Raw genomic sequence first — 20,107 nt, 5'->3', positions numbered from 1 at the left:
GTTTCTCAAAGAGTCACAACAATTCCCATCTATCTAATCACACAGAGTCCTTTCTCAGGCTTTCAGAATAACATTCTCTCGCTCGCCTAGAAAACAACTTGTCAGCATAGCAAAGATACTTTATACAAAGAAACAAGATGGAACCTCTCTGGCTTATTTCTTAATTACAAAACCCATATGCCTTAAAAGATTTTAACTCAAAAACCCATCTCATCACAAGCCCCCGGAAGATTAACAAAATTCCCAAACAATTTAAGTTTTAATTTTGATAACTGAATAAGATGAGATGTCATAATTAAGCAGTAACAAAATAGAGAAAGATATTAACTTGAACTTAAAGTAATACATTTCAAATATGATTCTAAAATAGCAAAACAATTGATACATGAGAACTATTATAATTACAGTATTTACCATACATGAGAGAAATTTGCGTTAGACACTTCTACTAGTCTGAAAAACAGAAGAATAAACAAGTTAGTATAATTAATCAAATACATCACTCTGCATATGCTCAGATAATACTCCAGTCATCAAACAGTAAAATAGTGAAAGCAGGGTTAACATCATAATGACTTGACAAACCAATATACTGATATGAAGTAATAATAGAGAAAACACTCTATGTATGCTCAGGAACATTGTCATACAAAATATCAAGAAAATCAAACATCAGAGCTTTAACAATTCTAGCCATTTTCTCCCCTTGCATCTGCACTGAATATTCTAGATAAACAATGGGCAATCAAGGCCTCCTTTCTAGGTAGATGTTCAACATCAAAATCATATTTTTGCAATCTGAAATACCACTGCGTTAATCTTGGGCTTCGATGTCTCTGCTTCTCTAAGAATGTCAAAGCATTTTGGTCTGCTTGAATTGGATCATGGCTGTAAATTACAAAGTTGCCTACATAGCCAATCACATAATATAAATCACCAAACAATTCATTAACCAATTTCTGAAAAGTAACATAGGTATTTCTCATTCCAGGTGCTAGTTTTCTGAGTTGGTAAATTCCCTGAGGGCAAGTAAATGATGTATAAGGGCGATGTTCCTCTTTAATTAAAATCTGATAAAGCCTTTCAACAGTTCCAGACACTAAATTGCCCTTAGTCCCTTCTAGGTCCATAGGAACAGAAACAGCAGTAAAACCATCATTGACTGTAATAAAATGTTTCACCACATTAGTTTCTCCCGGTGAATTCGAGAAGACGTTTTGGTGATTAGCTAACACAGACTCCAATATCTGTCCTGGGCTAAATTGATCAATGCCTTCCACGCCTTGGTCCAGAAATGCCACACCCCTGGACACATGTATCACTGAATTAGCTGTGCTATCAGGTTTGGTCACAAGAGGCCGCTGTTGCATCAAAGTTCCCTCGGGAGTACTCTGCATAGCCTCAGAAACAGTATCAGCATCCTCACCACTTCCTTGGAAAATAGGCTGTTGAAAATAAGTATGGTCCCAAACCTCTGCTTTTCTTTCTAAAGATCTTTCTGAGAAGATTAACTGTGGTACTGGGCCAAAGTTTCCAGACATGATTTCAGTCTCTGGAGAAACATCAGTACCTTGTAATTCCAAAAAGTTAGCGCTTCCCCCTTCATTGATTGTGTTAGAAACAGTCTCACAATCTGACAGGTTCAAATGCAGCTTTCTAGCTTTAAACAAACTTACAGAATCAGTTCCATCCTCACTTGTACTATTGAAACAATGTGAACGTCCATGCTGCAAAACCGCTCCACTATCAACTGCTAAGGCACTTGGCAAAGACTCTGAGAAATCCTTCACTCCTCCAGCTTTCTCAACAGATTGCTCCGATACGCTAAGTAGGCCACCCCCTTGGTAACTCTCGTTACTCCCTAACTGCCATGAAGTACACGGGGTCCCTGTCAAACTTCCAGTGTCTGTTTTCGCTGTTCCCTCTGGGCTAAGAGAAGGGGGGTTGTTTGAGATCTGACATGCATCAAAATCTGCTGACACAAGTCCTAGCGAAGAATTAAGCTGAGTCTCTATTACATCTAAGCTGATGTGAGGGCTCTCAGTCCCAGTAATTGCAATCCCTTGCTCTCTTTCTTCTGGCAAACCCATAGTCTCATCCCGAATTATTTCAGAACTTCTCACCTGCCCTGTGCTCTGGAAAAGAGCTGAGGTTGGTGCTGAGCTGAATCCCAATGCACTGAAATTCTCTGGAGCACTGCAGTTTTCCCTTGCATCGTCCGATGCTAATTCCCTCAAGGAGACAGTTTCTCGGCGAACTTTCTCCTGCATTCCTTTCTCTGCGCGCGGCTCCAGGGCCTGTGAATCCTCTGTTTGGACGGGCGATGAATCGCTGTCTTCTCTGGAATGCTCATTAGAATTCCACTGGGCCTCATTAACTCTTTCCACACAAGCATCTTGCATCTCAGGATCGCTCCCAATTGTTTGGAGCGTCTCGTTGCAGTAATCCCCAAAGGAACCCTGCTGAGCTTGGAAAAACCTTTGCATCAAGCCAGGTTCTGTGCTTAAAAAACGTTTTAGAAGTAAGTTTTCCTGATAAAGCTCACGTATCAGGCAATCTCTTTCCCTAATTTTCTGCTTGGCTTGCTCGAAAAATCCCGAAGCCACTTCCAAGATTCTGTCCACAGTTGCCGACTGTTTTTGCTCCCCCATCTTCTGCTGGCAATCTAGCCTAGGCTAGGTCAGCAATAAAACAAACAAAACTCCAAAAAAAAAAATTTAAAAATCTCCTCTGCACCTTTGACCAACTGCTGTCACTCTGTGACCCTAAGATCTGTAAGAGGACAGACAGCTGCCAAACCAAAATACTGAAAAATCCAAAAGGAAGAGAAAAGAAAACTGTGATCACTCTGTGAACCCTAAAGTTACAGAGATGATCAATGACTGAGCTGGGTGCAGATAGATACCACTAGGGCCAGGTCATCCTGACAGATGCTGAGATCATAGGGCATGACTCTAGGACAAGCCAGATGCAACTAGGTACTCCTGCCAGATCCTAAAATCGTAGTGGAGTATGCTTAGGCCAAAACAAGCTGAACAAGGCAGCCAGAACCAAGTAGCCAGAGTCATTTATGCAATCCTAAGATTGTGAAATGACCTGCTCAACTTGGGTGCTATTACAGAATGCAAGCACTCTAAAAATAAAGGACATGCATCTTGGAATTTCTTCACTACAACGTTGTAACAACCTGCACATGCCTACTGATTAAATCCAATTGTTTCCTAACAGTTTGCTTGTCCCACTGGGAATCTCTTTCTTAAAAGAGCACCCCAGATTCTAACACACATTACCACAGCCTGAAGATTTAACACCTCTCACCACAGCCTAATTGCTGGCAAACAGCGTTTCCTAGGAAACCACTGTTCACACCTAGAGAAGCACTTAGCTCCTTGAAGCCTCAGTGTCCCACTGCAATCAAAACTCAGCTTGTGGATCAGAGTCACTCAAGCTGTTAGATAGAACAAAGATTGGTCATCCTGAGGTACTACAAAACCCAGCACGTGGTCCATCCCACCGCTGCCACCATGTCGCAAACACGGGTTCGAAAACACACGTGTAAGCTTGGACAGAGAGCAATCAGGAGTTTGTACATGCTAAAATGGGCTGAATGAGTCCAAATTCAGCTAGCCATGCTACAACACTCCTTCTCGCAGGTCTGCCCACATAAGAACACCCTGGTACTCTCAGATATTATTGTGAAAAGGTCAAGTGGGCTTTGTAGTCCTTAGACTTAACTTGCACCACTGACAGGACTCTAAGTAAGCTAGGCCGAGGCAGCACTCTCAGATGACCCTATGACAAGTGTACTGTTCAGGAAACCAAATGAGTTTTATAATCTTTATTTTATTAAAGAAAAAGCATGTTACTAAGCCAAATTAAACCAAAACAAATAAACTAGCATTGTGCTGTTTAGTTACACAGATGTAGTGAGGCAAAGAAAACATGAAAAATAGAAAAGTATTCAAAAAGCCAAAAAGCCATTAAAAAGAATAAAAACAGTTCCAGTACAAGAAATCATTAGTAAAAACAAAATAATCCATGTAGGTCATAAAAAGGCTATAGTCCTCAGTGATCCTATAGAATAAAAATCCCTTAACAAAAGTAAAAATCCATTATATGTCCCATAGTCCTTAGAAAAGAAAAATCCAGTAAATATACCATAGTCCTTACAAAATTACAAGAGCATAGTCCATATGGAGTATTCCAATAAAAGGAGTTCATAAAGAATATTCCATAGGTAACAGTCCATAGAAAATAGTCCATGCACAGTCCTTAAGAAAAATCCCATAAGTCCAAAAGTAATCCAGCAAAGCATAGGAACCAGTCCATGTAGGTAGGCCACCAGCCTGTCTCGAAAGACATTAGGGTGAGTCCCAAATGGCTGAAGAGTAGGTCACGAATGACTGAAAGGTCGGTCTTGGAAAGACAATGTCTATAGGCAAAAAGTTCCTTTTTCAAGAGTAACTGGCAAGGGCTTAATGCACCTTCCCACGATGTCATCCAATCAGAGTTCGTTACTAGACAAACAGTCCTGTTGCACCACATGACTTCTTTCTCATACACACCAGATGTTATTTGGGTTACGGTGGTTTCTCAAAGAGTCACAACAATTCCCATCTATCTAATCACACAGAGTCCTTTCTCAGGCTTTCAGAATAACATTCTCTCGCTCGCCTAGAAAACAACTTGTCAGCATAGCAAAGATACTTTATACAAAGAAACAAGATGGAACCTCTCTGGCTTATTTCTTAATTACAAAACCCATATGCCTTAAAAGATTTTAACTCAAAAACCCATCTCATCACAAGGCTGACGTCACATTTTCCTCTTTCTGCCACCAGTGGATTACCTCAATCCACAGTATAAATGATGTTTGTCTGAACACTTGACTTGTGAACAGAAACAGAACTTATTTATTGAAGTGAAGCAGATTGAATAATAACAGAAGTTCTTCAGATACACCATATACATAAGCAAATCATCAACAGTTCTCTCAGTACATACTTCTTTTCTCTTGCTATGTCAGTACCACATTCTCTACCTAATTTCCTAACTAGCTCTATCTCTCAATGTCTGTTCCCTCTCTCTCTGACTAACCAGCCCTATCTGACTCCTCCTTCTCCCACCAAACCTCATGTAGCTGCTGACTCTGGCTCTCCAGTCCTCTCATATGTCCATGCAAATCAGCTCATGAATATGAATGGCATGAAGCCGCATCCTTGGATTCCTCTGTACACCATTAGTCTCTGTAGTAGGGAAGAGATTTTCTCTGTGCCTGTCCCTGCATAGAGAACAAATAGATGACATGGGGAGGGTGGCAGATGATGTCAAGGAAAGGACAAGGTTTGATCATTTGGCTTCTGTAGGAACAAACATTTTTCCACTACCCATATACACATTTTCTTTAACCATCCTGATGTTCCATAGCAATATTCACATATCCAATAGGGCTATAGTTACATTACAAGGTTATATTTATTATTTACTTTCTTATAAAATATGTTGGCCAGAATGTTATTTTGCTGAATTATATTTGCACAAGGGTGATGATGTCACTGGCAGGGAGAGACTAGCAGTAATTAAAGAGTTTGTGCTTTGATCTCAGGATCATCCAATTTGCCCACAATTGGCCTGTAATCAATTTCATTGTGAGAGAGTCAGGTGAACCCTGGGACTGAAACAGGAACTCTTTAATTACTGTTCATCTCTCTCTGCAGGTGACATCATCACCTTTATGCAAGCATAATTTATTCAACAAGACATTAGTCATTGTGAAGAACAGTGTTCAAGTTGTTCAAACTTTAAAAGGAAGATGTATCCAGAATGTCAGTCAGTGTCTCAAACCAGCTAACCAAGAAAAAATATTAAAAGAGCATTTAAGCTTTGACTGAATTTTCTCAGATGACTTTTTAACTTTTATTATGATTTAGCTGTACTGTTCTTCTTCTCTTGCATCCTTTGCTATAGATATATGCCAATGGGAAACAAGACTTTATAAATATTGAAAAAGCATATGTTGCTATGTGTTTATTAGGTGCTATAAGACACTTTGTTGTTTCTGGTACAATAAAATAACATGGCTGTCCCTCTGGGAGAAAACGAAACAAAACAGCAGCATAATGGGTTACGCATTGTGTCTTGCTTATGGGACTGAAAAACTGTCCAACAGTTGTACAGTAATGCAGATCAGGGGAAAGAGGTGATGATAAACTGTTACTGCAGGAAGGAAATGTATCCAGTGTAATGCTATCTGAAAACATGGTGATGGGACATCATTTCAGGAAGAAAATGTTTTGTTCTGTACCTAATGTGACACTGTCTGAAAAACTGACGGAATTTCTTCACTTGTGCAGTGTATTAACCATTTCTGTGATGGGGAACTTTGTGTCCTCCAAATAGCATTGAATTCTAGCTCTCATCAGCTCTAACTAGCATGATCAGTAGTTAAAGATGATGAGATATACATCCAGCATCAAAGGACACCCTGCACTAGCAACTGTGCACATCAGTGTTCATAATTTTGTAGGAGTTAGAAGAGGATTTCACTAGTGGTTGAAGCTTTGTGTTGCTGAAAATACATGATTGAGTATGTATTGCAATTAGAGATGGCCTAAACAACAACAACATCATGAATCAGAAAATGGTGATTTGTCAAGATTGACAAATCACAAATAATGAATTTATGATTTTTTTTTCCTGATGAATCGATTTGCCAATTCATTTTTGCCTTTAAAAGCTTATAAAAGCCCCCCCAGCACCTAGGGACACCAAAATCATAGAGAAGCGCCTTCTGACGCTCCTTGTTTAAGCTTTGAAAGTTTGGTGAAGTTCGTGTAGTTATACACTTGACAGTTTTGCTGCATATTCCATTTTAATAGGTTTTCTAATGAGAATGGGCCTCTAATTTCTTCTAATTCAGTGAGCAAGTCCATGTGTAGATATCTTGAAAAGGCAAGACAAGACAAAATGTAAAATATTGTAAAATTTATTTCATTTAAGTTTCATTAGTACCTTTTCATGCTTATGAAAAATTATCATTTTCAGTCATCTGGTATAGTCAGTTAGCACAGGACACTTTATAGGCAGCAAAGCTTTATCTTTAATGTCTTGGAAATATTGCTTTGTACAGTGGGGTCTCTACTTAAGAACTTAATCCGTATTGGAAGGCGGTTCTCAAGTCGAAAAGTTCTTATGTCGAATCTGCATTTCCCATAGGAATGCATTGAAAACCATTTAATCCGTATCTGCTCTTTTCCGTCCATAGAAACTAATGGGAAGCTGCTATTCTGCCTTCTACCACTAGAGGGGGAGGCACCACTGTATATTGTAGCAGTTTTTCACCCTGTAGCTCCTTTAATTTGTAGAAATCAAAAGCCGGTTGTTTAGGCCAGAATCTTATTTGTTCAGTCTTACCACAAAATGGTCTGTTATATCAGCATATAAAGTTTTGCACAAAAAAGGTATCCAGCAAATATAAACCCCATTGTTTCGGATGGGTGATTGCTGCTTCTACAATAGCAAGCCAGAGATAGCACAGAAGCTTATTGTAGGCAGAGTGACAGGTTTCTGGTCAAAACAAATTGTATTATCATTTTTATGTTGTTTATGCAAGCAGGTAAATTGAATCTACTGGTAAACAAGAAGGAAAACAACCAAGGGAAAATAAAACAACAATAACAAAATATTGAAGCACTTTAACCATTTAACAATGTCAAAAACAATGGGTTGTAATGAACAAACCTGACCCTTTGCCCCCCCTTCCCAGCCTGCCAGAACAAAACTTGATGACACAGAATAGCAACTTCTCTGTAAGACAGCCAAACCAAATTCACCTATGCCATCCAACTAGAGGGGTAGACGCAGCCAGCCACAAAATGCTCCCAAGAACATCACTCCAGTACTCTTTCTAGGCAGAAAATTGACATTGTGAAAAACAGTCTGGAAGAGCAACTTCTCCGTAGACCAGCCCAATTAAATCCACCCCTCCCATCCATCTAGAGGGAACAGCTACAACCAGTCACAATAGTCCTCCGGAACAACACCCCTATACTGTTCTGAGCTAAAAAAATTAAATTTTAAACAAACAAAAAACACAACACAACAAAACAGATTTTTTTTTTCCTGAAATACAGTAGTGACTTCCGTGTAGGACAACCCAATGAAATTGATTCATCCCATTCAAATAGAAGGGGCTGATAAAGCCATCACAAAATGCCCCCAGGAAGAATCTTCCAGTAACCATTTTAGTCAGAGTATTTATTTTGCAAAAAAAAATTGCCCAGAACACTGACTTGTGAGTAGAACAAGTCAACAAGAATCACCCATCACAAGAGACAGAAATGGACAGAAACAAAGTACTAAACAGTTGCAGGAACTACATCTCAATAAACATGATGGAATAGAATGTAGAAGAAGCAAATTCACTGTTCATGTGACTAGAGGGAATGATGTAGCAGTGCTAAACTATATCAACGAAACTATATTCCAATACCTATTCTGTTCCAAAAATCCATGTTGCAGAAAATAGCTTGGAGCATAACTTCAGAGGAGTAGAACCAACCTCATTTGCCAGTCATACAGGGTTCAGTGGGAGTGAATCAGTGAACCACAAAATATTCCAACATATCACATTCTGGTGTCTCTTCTTAGCCAAATTCTTGCACTGCAAAAAGCACTCTGGAATGGCAACTTCTGAATAGGAAAAACGTACCAAGTTGATGGCAAGTAGCCACAAATCATTCACAGGAATCATATGCTAGTTCGTTTCCTTGGCTGAAAGTCTGTGTTCTAAGTGTATATAATGGTGTGCCATCAGATAATTCTGATTTGTGGTGATGCTTTTCAGGGTTTTCTAAGTAGAGTATCAGGAGAACCCCAAAGAAAATAAAAAAATAAAAAAGGACAAAGCCCTGTGGCACTTTAAAGACTGTTATATTTCATGGACAAGCCTACTTCTTTAGACATATGGAATAAAATACAGTAAAAACAGTTCAGAATTAAAAGATCATTGCTGATTTTTAAGAGTTATAGTGTATAGTTGCATCTCATACGTGCAGTAATTTACTCAGAAATAGTTTACTGTTCCCTCCTTCTGGAGGCATCCTAGGATTTTGCAGCTTGCCCAAGGCCACATGGGCTGGCTCTTTTTGGGATACACAGTGGGGAACTGAATCCCCAAAAGTCTGGCTCGGCAACCCTTTGAGTTATTCAGCCTGGTAATAAGTATGTGCCATCAAATCACTTCTGACTTGTGGTGAACTTTTTCAGAATTTTCTAGGTAGATAATACTCAAGTGGTTTACTATTCTCTTCTTCTGAGGGTAACCTGGAACTGTGCAAGGCCACATAGACTGGCTCTTCTGGACTGATACAGTGGGTAATTGGACTCCCAACCTCCACAGCTGGATATCTAACTCACAGAGTTATCCAGTCAGCTGTCTTCTATATTCAGATTCAGATCAGACTAGGCATCCTTCAGTCTCGAGAGACTATGGTAACGTGCTCTGTATGGAGGACTTGGAACAGTGTCTAGTGTGGCTGAGGAGGCCAATTCGAGAGTGACAATCCCTTCCACACTGAAGACAAATACAATTTGTTCCCCGGCCAGCTCCCTGATTTTGTGGCTTTCAGGACTGCCTCTTTGCCTCGGCCTGCTGGACAAGGGTCTCTTCAAAATGGGAGAGGCCATGCTGCACTACCTGCCTCCAGGCTGAACGCTCAGATGTCAAGGTTTCCCATCTGTTGAGGTCCATTCCTAAGGCCTTCAGATCCCATTGCAGATATCCTTGTATCACAACTGTGGTCTCCCTCTGGAGCAATTTCCCTGCACTGATTCTCCATACAGGAGATCTTTTTGGAATCTGAACATCAGCCATTCTCACACCATGCCCAAGCCATCGTAGATATTGCTGTTTCAGTAATGTATACATGCTAAAAATTCCAGCTCGTTCTAGGACTACTCTATTTGGAACTTTGTCCTGCCAGGTGATGCCAAAAATGTTATCAATTCCTGTTATCAATCTTTTTTCTTTTAAACTATTAGATCAAACTCATTATCAACAGATTTTTTTTTCTTTCCCCTTGCTCAGCCTCCGGCCCCAGCACACACCCCTTCAATCATCATTTTTTCTCCTCAATTATTTTCTCCTATTCATGGCCCCTTTGGGCCCATTTAAGCACTGCATTGTCTGTGATAATAAGATCCCAATTTATGATGGACACGCTAACTGCCTTTCCTTTTTTGTAGAACAACATCAAACTTCCTCCTGTACCCATTGCAAAAAAATTAAGTGTGGAGTTCTTCGATCTCGCCTCTCAAGGCTAAAACTCCAACTTTGGGAACAATCCTTGCAACCAGTTCAGATGGCCCAACCTCTCTGTAAGGCCACTTCCCAAACCAAAGCAATGGAAAAAGCTGTTACTGAATCATCGAAACAACGTTCATCGGCTATACCAGCTCATTCCAATTCTCCATCTGCATCATCTAACACTTTGAAGACAAACACATCAAAACCCTCAATACCGAAGTCCTCAACTTTGAAAACAACTTCTAAATGTCGGAAACCTATTGAAGCTGCTCCAGCTCTAGAGCCTGTTTGCCTTAAATGAGTGAAACAGTCTAAGCCTACAGACATCCCACCACAACCACAAGAACTCTCTGAATCAATTTCGGTGGGATCTCCCTCAGATTATGACAGATTTACATCCCATCAGTTCTGTTCTCAGTCCTCAGAATGGGATGATAGAGTCGACCAACTAACGTCCTCTCCTCCCAGTCCACACCCTTCCATTCCTTCCAACAACCTTCCATTCCTTCAATTCCATTGCCCGAGGATTCCCATCCTGAACGGCTTGACACCGTTCCATATTCGATGCCCTTGGATCACCCGCCAATCCCTAACCAGAACTGTTGATATCAACAGTCTTGACAGCTTGCTTCATCGCGTGTGGTTCAAACCCATGTTCAGCATGCGTATTGGTTTTCCATTTGCCCCGACCAGTGTTCTGCTCAACAAACTGCACTGACTAGTCAACCAGGTGTTTTACCCAGTTCGATAATACCATCTAGCAATCATCCTACCTCTCAACAACCATCGCTGTCAAAGTGGCCACACCACCGAGAGGTGCTTATGCCTCAACCTGCTCCCCACTTGGTATCAAAAAAACTTTGGACGGTTGAGCAGATTTCATCCACACATGAGACTTTTGCAGCCCCAGCCTCCTGATACTTTCGTACTACAATAGATGACAGAAATCACTCTTCACGCTTGGCATCGCCAGTGTCAGCTTATTCTACTGCTATGCCGTTGCATCAGCAACCTCCGTTGCGACATCACAGAGACACAGGCTCTGATATCGATGATCCTCAATATTCATCCTGGTCCATGGACACATGCTCCATTCTGTTACATCAACACAGTTCCCATCCTCTGGTAAATCCAAGTCATTGATCCCGGCACCGTTACAACACTGAGCTCGACTCCAAGGTCCATCCCTACCAATCAAGGTCCGTCGACGCTCAACCACAATCTTTCTATGTAGACGATCCTCAATATCGTCAATGTCCATGGGCATGCCACCTCCATTTATTTGACTCTTAACCACCAATACTACAAAACTCAGCCTCTCAACACTGAAGTTGGTCGACAGTCCATTGACTCCAGAAGCGACCTCGATGGCTTTGACCATGGATCTCGGCCACAGACTCCATTGGTATTACTTACCTCTCCAGAGTTGGACTTTGTCGATACCGACCCACCATCACCAGCAGAGGATTTCCAGACCTATGCCCAGCTTATGATTCACATGGCTAAATCCCTTGATCTGCAAATCCATCGACCATCAACAGCACCAGCCGATCATCTATATGATCCAATCTCTAAAAATACAACCACTATGGTACACATATCAATGTTGCCATCTCTCCTTAGTACTGCGCAGAGATACTGGACAAAACCGGCTCCCTCCCATACCATGTCTAAGCGGATTGAAAACCTCTAGAGAATGCATGACCCAAGAGCCATTTCCCTTCAAAAACAACCAGCTCCAAATTCTATATTTGCCAAAGCCTCTCAGTCGAGATCTCGACACCGACAATCTCTCATACCAGCAAATAAAGAGAGCTGACGTATAGACTCAATGGGTAGATGGCTTTACTCTTCCACAGCCTTCACCGTGCAAGTTGCTAATTATCAAGAAGCCATGGGAACTTACCAATGCTTCCTCTGAGACAACATGTCCACCTTTATTGAATACCTGCCAGACGATAAAAAGATACTAGCTCAAACCTTCCAACAAGAAAGTCTCTCTGTTGCTAAACAACAGATGCTTTCCACCCACCACACTTTAGAGACTACAGCCGAGTCCATGACCACTTCATTAGTTCTGGGCCATTTTTCCTGGCTCAGAACAGCTGGCTTAGCCGAAGATGCTCGGGCACGTATCAATAACCTCCCATTCGATGGAGCAGGTCTTTTTCATGCTGAAACTGATTCTATATTAGAGAACATACAAAAGAAATGTTCAGCAGCCAGATGTTAGGGAGTTTACCCTTCCTACCAGCAACGTCCTCAGCAAAATCAATGGAAATGATCCTGTAGCTCGTACCAGAGACCAACGAGACCCTCCAGGACAAACCTCTTACAATCCATACTTCAGAAACCAAAGAGCCAAAACCCGGCAACAGCCTGCCCCTAGGCGGTATGACCAGAAACCCAAACACCATATTTGACGTTCCTCTGACCGAGATCACCACCCACCCCACCAACCCTGCCCTCTGGAAACACTTACCTGCATGGGGATCCATCACCACAGACTCCTGGGTACTCTCCATCATAAAAAATGGCTACCATATCCACTTCTTCGAACTTTCTCCTACAACACACATTGTTATTCCTCCGTCACAACCCCTGCAAGAAGAAATAATAAACTTCTCAAAGATGCCATACAACCCATCTGTCAAAACAACACTGGGTTTTTCTCTCGCTATTTCACCATCCCCAAGAAAGACGGGGGACTTCGCCCTACTCTAGATTTAAAATTATTAAACAACTACATCATCACAACAAAATTCCACATGGTTACTCTAGAATCAGTTCTTCCCTTACTTCAAAAAAACGAAGTGGCACCCACTCCCCAGGTCTCCTCTACGTAGCGGTCAACCTCTGGGAGTGGCGTCTGCAATATCACATCTGTCTCACAGCCTTACACATTGCTGGTCAAGACAACGACCTAGCAGATTCACTCAGCCGTACAGATGCCAAAGCTCACGAGTAGGAACTAGATCAATCAATGTTCTGCCAACTATGCCAGAAATGGGGCACACCGACTCTTGATCTCTTTGCCTCCTGAGCAAACCGGAAATGCCAACTCTATTGCTGCCAAGCAGAAACAGGAAAACATTCCCAGGGAGACGCGTTTGTCGGCCGTTGGCCCAAGACCTACCTTTTTCCACCACTCCCTCTCCTCCTCAAAGCTGTCATTCATCTACAAAAAGACAAAACCAATGCCATTATTATAGCCCCTTGGTGGCCAAGACAGACTTGGTTCCTAGTTCTCCACAGTCTCTCATCAGACATCCACCATCTCCCCTGCCTGCCACACCTTCTCACACAGAACAACTCCCAAGTCATACACCCGGACTTACCTGTTCGGCACCTGGCAGCATGGAGGATCAATCCTTTACCAAATCTTCCTCATCATCCTCCATCAGTCCATCGCTTTCCACTGTTCTCCACTTCCTCCTACATCTCAAATCCAAGGGCCTCTCCATCTCATCCTTGAGAGTCTACCTTTCCGCAGTAATATCATATCAACCTCCAAATTCTCCAGCAGCAAACGTCTTCAAACATCCAACAACAATAGCGTTTTCTGAAAGGTCTCTCATATCTACCCCGATACTCAACCTCCCTCTCCACAATGGTCACTAACTCTTGTTTTGAAACAGCTTACCAAAGCTCCTTTTGAGCCATTAGCTACAACTGACTTAAGACTCCTCATCTTTAAAACAGCTTTTCTCGTAGCCATCACCTCAGCTTGACGAGGTAGTGAATTGGCAACTTTACGCTATGATTACCCTTATCTACAATTTTTCCCCAATAAGGTGAAGTTATTCATGGACATTTCCTTCCTCCCACAAAATTGTCTCTCAGTTTCATCTTTCCCAGCCGATTGTCCTTCCTTCATTTTTTTCCGTCACTTTCTTCAAACCAAGAAAAAATACTCCATACGTTGGATGTTAGAAGAGCTCTTGGTTTTGATCTCCAATGTACCCAACCTTTTAGACAGTCATCTCCTCTCTTCATAAGCCATCAGCTACCTACAAAAGGCCATCAGGTGACTTCCCAATCTATCTCCAGATGCGTTGTCTCTACCATTCATTTGGCTGATCAACTTCCTCAACAACCAGCCCCTAGAGTGGTTCGCCCTCACTCCACCAGGGCAGTGGAAGCCTCTACAGCCTTTCTCCGTGGCGTAACTATTCTGGAGGTTCCCCTTGACATTTAGGGACCTCACTCCGTCACGTGGATGCGATCTCACGACTGCTGGTCTTCTGACCCGGCAGCACAGAGGCTTCTGTGGTTTAACCCACAGCGCCGCTACGTCCCTTGGTATGTTGATAGTATGGTTTAAATTAAAAACAAGAATAACAGCAAGCCAACCTGTACCTTTCTCATCTTCCCAGTTTTTGTCTTTTGCTAAATTTGTGAGTAAGTTTTGTTTATTTTGCTCCTCTTAGTCTTATGCTGGAAAACTGATAACAGAGCTTTGAGTTAGAATAGAATTGTACATAAATTATGTTATCTTTCCTAGTTCAGTTCATGAATACATGAGCTACCCTGTTGTTTTAATTTCAACCACCAACCTCATTGGTCACCTGATCTCACTTGCTGACTGATATTTTTGCTATAATTTGTGTATACAGTGGGGTCTTGACTTAAGAACGGCTTGAGTTAAGAACATTTTGACTTAAGAACCGCTCTCATAGGAAAATATTGACTTGACTTAAGTACTTAGATTTGAGTTAAGAACTGAAAAAAACCCATGTGGGAGGCAGGGAAAGTGCAAAAAGTGAACTTTCAGTTAACTGTTGGCCAGTGAAAAGGGTGCCTGTCTGCTTCCTCACTCCTCCCAGCATTTAGAGAGTGGACTGGGAGACAGTCTTCGGACTGCCTGGTACTGGACTGCCTGGACTGTATTTTCCCTGCCTTCCCTGAACCTTTCTTGACCTAAGAAAAAAAGAAACAAAATATCCCCCTCTAGTGGTCGAAGGCGGAATAGCAGCTTCCCATTAGTTTCTATGGACGGAAAAGAGCAGATACGGATTAAATGGTTTTCAATGCATTCCTATGGGAAATGCAGATTTGACTTGAGAACTTTTTGACTTGAGAACCGCCTTCCAATACGGATTAAGTTCTCAAGTCAAGACCCCACTGTACTTACCAGTCCAAAACCTTTTGAGGCTGCTGCCAAGAAATCACCAAATCTGATCTGTTGGAATAAAAAAACTGTTTGGAAACAGGAAAAAAAGTGATCAGTACTTTGGCTCTGTAGCTATAACCCAAAAGCTGTTTATCTCATTATGTGTGCCTTTACTGCGAGAAAGGCAGCATAGAAATAAATAAAAGAATGTGTAGTGTGTGTGTCAATATGGACACCCACAGGCCCACACACAGAGTGTAATTTAAGATCTATTTCAGTCCATGTTCTTTGGGTTGAAATGGATCTTAAGTCCATTTTAAATGATGAAGTTAAATACGTCTATGTCTGTGTTTTTTTGACTTAATGATTTAGAATTGTAGCCCATCCCAAAGAACATGGGCTGGGGTTGATTTTGAGTCATGTGGCATTGATGAGGTAGAGTTGCATGGTTAGGTGTGTCTCTGAAGGCAACCACACAAAAGAGAAATATGAAAACTAGCAAAGTTGTTAAATAAGAATCAACATAGTTCGAAAACTCTATCTGGTTATGCTGTGCTTCATAAATCGTGCTTTCTGAAGTACAGTGGGGTCTCTACTTAAGAACTTAATCCGTATTGGAAGGTGGTTCTCAAGTTGAAAAGTTCTTATGTTGAATCTGCATTTCCCATAGGAATGCATTGAAAAACATTTAATCCGTATCTGCTCTTTTCCGTCCATAGAAACTACAGTGGAACCTCTACTTAAGAACTTAATCCGTTTTGGAATGGTGTTCTTAAGTTGAAACATTCTTAAGTTGAAGCAAAATTTCCCATAGGAATGGACTGAAAACCAATTAATCCGTTCTGGCTGTTTTTTTATGTAGAGGTGCGTTCGTACATTGAAGCATTAGTTCCCATAGGAACTAATGCAAAGCTGGTTAATACGTATTCTACCACTAGGGGGAGATTTTTTTTTTAACCTAAGATGACCTAAGGTTTAAAAAAGAGCAGGAAAGGTTTTTTTTTCCTGTTCGTATCTTGGATTTCTGTTCTCAAGTAGAAGCAAAATTTAGCAAATGGAGCTGTTCTTAAGTTGGATTGTTCTTAAGTAGAGACCCCACTGTAAACTGAATCGAAGAAACTCAAGCCTTACTGTGGAGGCAAATATATTTCTAGAAATTGCCCCTTATTGTGTTGTTTTGCATGGTGTTTTTTTTTTCCAATTTGTAAAATAAATATTCGGGTGTCTGTTTTCCTCTATCTACATTGAAACATTTGTGTTTGAAAAACAGTTGTAGCACACAGTCTCATGAGAACTGTTTGGTTTGGCTTCAGTGGTCTGGAATGCATTACCTTAAAAAAGAATAATTTTCCATTGGACTCATAGTATCATTGAAGCAATTTTCTGCAGTTTGAACTGCCTGTCTGTTAAGAGTTTGGGAGAAAACCCTACTTTGAGAACCACAAGCAAACTCTTTTAATATGGTTGGAGTTGATGGCCTTATAGGCTCCTTTCAGCTCTATGGTTCTATGTTAGTACAGCACTTTTTAGCTGTTGATGTTCAGTTGTGGAATACCTACATTTAAGTCTTACATATTCTTTGAAAGCAAATCTATATTAGTAGATTTGTAGAAGCTGGCATATAACATGCTCATTTAAACATGGAAACACCCTTCCTTCAACATCAAGTCTGATCTTCCTGTAGTTTTCATAACTCCTTGATTAATGAGATCTCAAATGTTTAGCACATTTTGTGGCTCTTTTTGTTGACTCAGTAAAGGGATTGCATTATTATGGATTTTATTGTGTTGTTCGCTTATGTTCTGAATTATAGGCTAATTGCTTTGGCTTTTATTAGGCTGCTATTATTTTGGTGTTTAACATTTCAGTTTTATTATTTGAGTGCTTGCTCTCCTCTCTCTCTCTCTCTCTCTCTCTCTCTCTCTCTCTCGTGTGTGTGTGTGTGTGTGTGTAAGTGTTTGCATAATCTATTAAATGTGTCCTTCTTGTTCTTTAAGTCAAATGACAGTTTTCAGGTTTTGGAAACATTCAAGTTTGTTTGCATTTATCCATTTGAGTTGAATTAGCTTAATCCTGCCTAAATCTGGATAGAATTGATAAGCATGTTTGAGGACTTCAGGTTGAAACAGTTGAAATAATACTGCCTCTAAGGCTTTATTCCCTCCCCCCTTCTTTTTTGGTCTACTTGTGTCTTGTTATGTTACTAAATCTCAATGAACATAGCATAGGTATTACATTTCTTGCATCTTAATTTTGCTGTAAAGCTATTACATGCTGAAATCAGCTAGCAAGTTTATTTCCTATTCTCATTACTTGCCATTTTTGATAACCTTCAGATTGTAAGTCAGTCAAATTATAAACATTTTATAGTGTGTTGGTAAAACAGGACAGCCCCTTGCATGACTCATTGGTGGAACAGTGGGAAATACACAGGAAGTAGTTAATTCTTGTGCAGACAAACTTGTTTCCCAGAGCCATCCAAGATGAGAACTGACAACAATTGTCTTTTGCTAATACAATGGTAGCTAAGAGAGCCTTCTAATGCACTGGTTAAATTGCAATATTGTAGCTAAAACTCTGCTGACAACCTGAGTTCAATCCTGACAGGCTCAAGTAGCTGGCTCAAGGCTGACTCAGACTTCCATCATTCCCAGGTCAGTAAATAGAGCAGCTCACAGGGTGGGGTGGGGGATGTGTAGTCTGTACAGTGGTGCCTCGCTTAACGATTACCTCATTAAACAACGAATCCACTTGACGATTAGGTTTTTGTGATCGCTTTTGCGATCGCAAAACGATGTTCTAGTAGGAAAAAACAGCTTTACGATGATTGGTTCCCTGCTTTGGGAACCAATTTTTCGCTTTACGACGATCAAAACAGCTAATCATCGGGTTTCCAAAATGGCTACCCACTGTGCAAAATGGCTCCCCACTGTTTTTAGGACGGATTTTTCGCTATACAGGGAGCAGAAAATGGCCACCCTACGGAGGATCTTTGCTGGACGCTGAGGTATTTCACCCATTGGAACGCCTCGAACGGTTTTCAATAGGCTTTTTTTATTTCATTTGACAACGATTCCGCTCTACAGCGATTTCGCTGGAACGGATTAACGTCGTCAAGCGAGGCACCACTATATAATTAAATTGTAAACCATCCAGAGAGTGTTTTAAGTACTATGGGGCAGAATATAAGCAGCACATTTTGCTTCAGTTGTATTTTTTTAAAAAGAAAACTTTTCTTCTGCCTTTTACAGCAGATGCCTAAGCTAAGCTGATAATATAAGATTTAGTTCCTATCCTGATTTAAGAACCATCAACTAATATATTAAAAGCAATGAAAATAAACCAAATTCACAGTAATGGCTGAAATACAGTTTGTACTAACTAGATAGAAGTAAATGCTTGCTGCAGTAAACAAGTCATATAAAATAAACCATGTGCCAACACAGTAGTCATTTTCACAGCTTGAATATCACTGAATAGAGAGTTTTACATGACATAAACATTTTCTTTATAAGTGGTTTATACTCTCTGACCACTTAGTGCTGTTTGAGTTTTAAGTATGTTAACAATAAGATTTGTGGCTCAGAAACGAGAGTTTTTAAATTCAGAAAAATGTCTGTGCTGAAATAATGAAAGGTCCATAAAAACAGGGAAATAATATTTAATGTTTGCCTGCTGATCTAAGAACACTTTCTCTATCTTTTTGTGCATGAACATTTTTTTCCAACCCAAATGAGTTTTCTGAAAGTACTCCAAGGAAAATTCTAAGATGGTTCATTTCACCCCAAAACATTGCTTTACATTTGTGAAGTGTGAATCCAGCTTTGCTTGAACATTTGAAAAGATGTTACTTTACTTGCTAATGCTTTCAACTTGCTGTCTCACTTTTAGGGTCAATCATGTGGAGAAAATTCCCTTTGTTTATGCTTGACTGAGCCTTCTCTTCTTCCACAGTAGAAACATTGAATACTCAGGTGTTCATAAATAGTTTTGGTACTACTTTTGCTAATATCTCTGTCGCATTTTGTCTTTTGGAAAAGATAGGGCAAATGCTTTATTAGAGTTCTATGCATACTGTGATAAGAAAAGAAAAAAGGTATGCAATGCTCTTCTGTATATTTAACAAGATATAGGTATAAGATGTAGGTATAAATCAAGCTGGGTATGTGGTCCAGTAGATGTTCTGAACAGGTGCTTGTTTCATAAATTGAAATAAGAACTGAAAACAAATTGCTCTACAGCAGTATTGTACTGTCATGTGAAAACAAAAGTACACCCTCTTTGAATTCTGTGGTTTTATGTATCAGGACATAATAATCATCTGGTCCTTAGCAGGTCTGAAAATTAGATAAATACAACCTCAGATGAACTTTACTTAACAAAAATAAAGCCAAAATGGAGGAGCCACGTGTAAAAAACTAACTACACCCTAACTGCTTCCATAGGAATTAAGAGGCTAAGTAGCAGCCAAGTGCTTCTAACCAACTACCTTGGAGTAATTGATCATCAGCAAGTGTGGCCACCTCTATAAAAGCCAAAGTATTAGCAGTTTACTGGTGTGTGTTAACACAGTGTCAAAAAGGAAACACATTAGCAATGATCATACCGAAGCAATTGATGCTGCCCATCGTTCTGGAAACGGTTATACAGCCCTGTTTCCAAACAATTTAAAGTTGATCGTTCTACAG

General features: G+C 40.5%; 1 protein-coding gene across 5 annotated transcripts in view; it reads left to right on the top strand.

The window, feature by feature from the left end:
- Window positions 1-20,107, top strand: part of DIAPH2 (diaphanous related formin 2) — a 420,545-nt gene that overhangs the window by 206,405 nt on the left and 194,033 nt on the right. The window contains exon 24 of one of the 5 annotated variants that reach the window (XM_072981025.2): window positions 5,718-5,870. The exons of the other annotated variants lie outside the window; for them this stretch is intronic. Within the exon in view, the coding sequence (XP_072837126.2) occupies window positions 5,718-5,746 (29 nt within the window). The 3' untranslated portion in view covers window positions 5,747-5,870. Of the gene's footprint in view, window positions 1-5,717; window positions 5,871-20,107 lie in introns of those variants that run through there. 5 annotated transcript variants of the gene reach the window in all.

Source organism: Pogona vitticeps, chromosome 11 (genome assembly GCF_051106095.1).
Source record: "Pogona vitticeps strain Pit_001003342236 chromosome 11, PviZW2.1, whole genome shotgun sequence".
NCBI lineage: Eukaryota > Metazoa > Chordata > Lepidosauria > Squamata > Agamidae > Pogona > Pogona vitticeps.
Note: the sequence above shows the minus strand (reverse complement) of the source record. Positions and strands in the feature narration are given on the sequence as shown.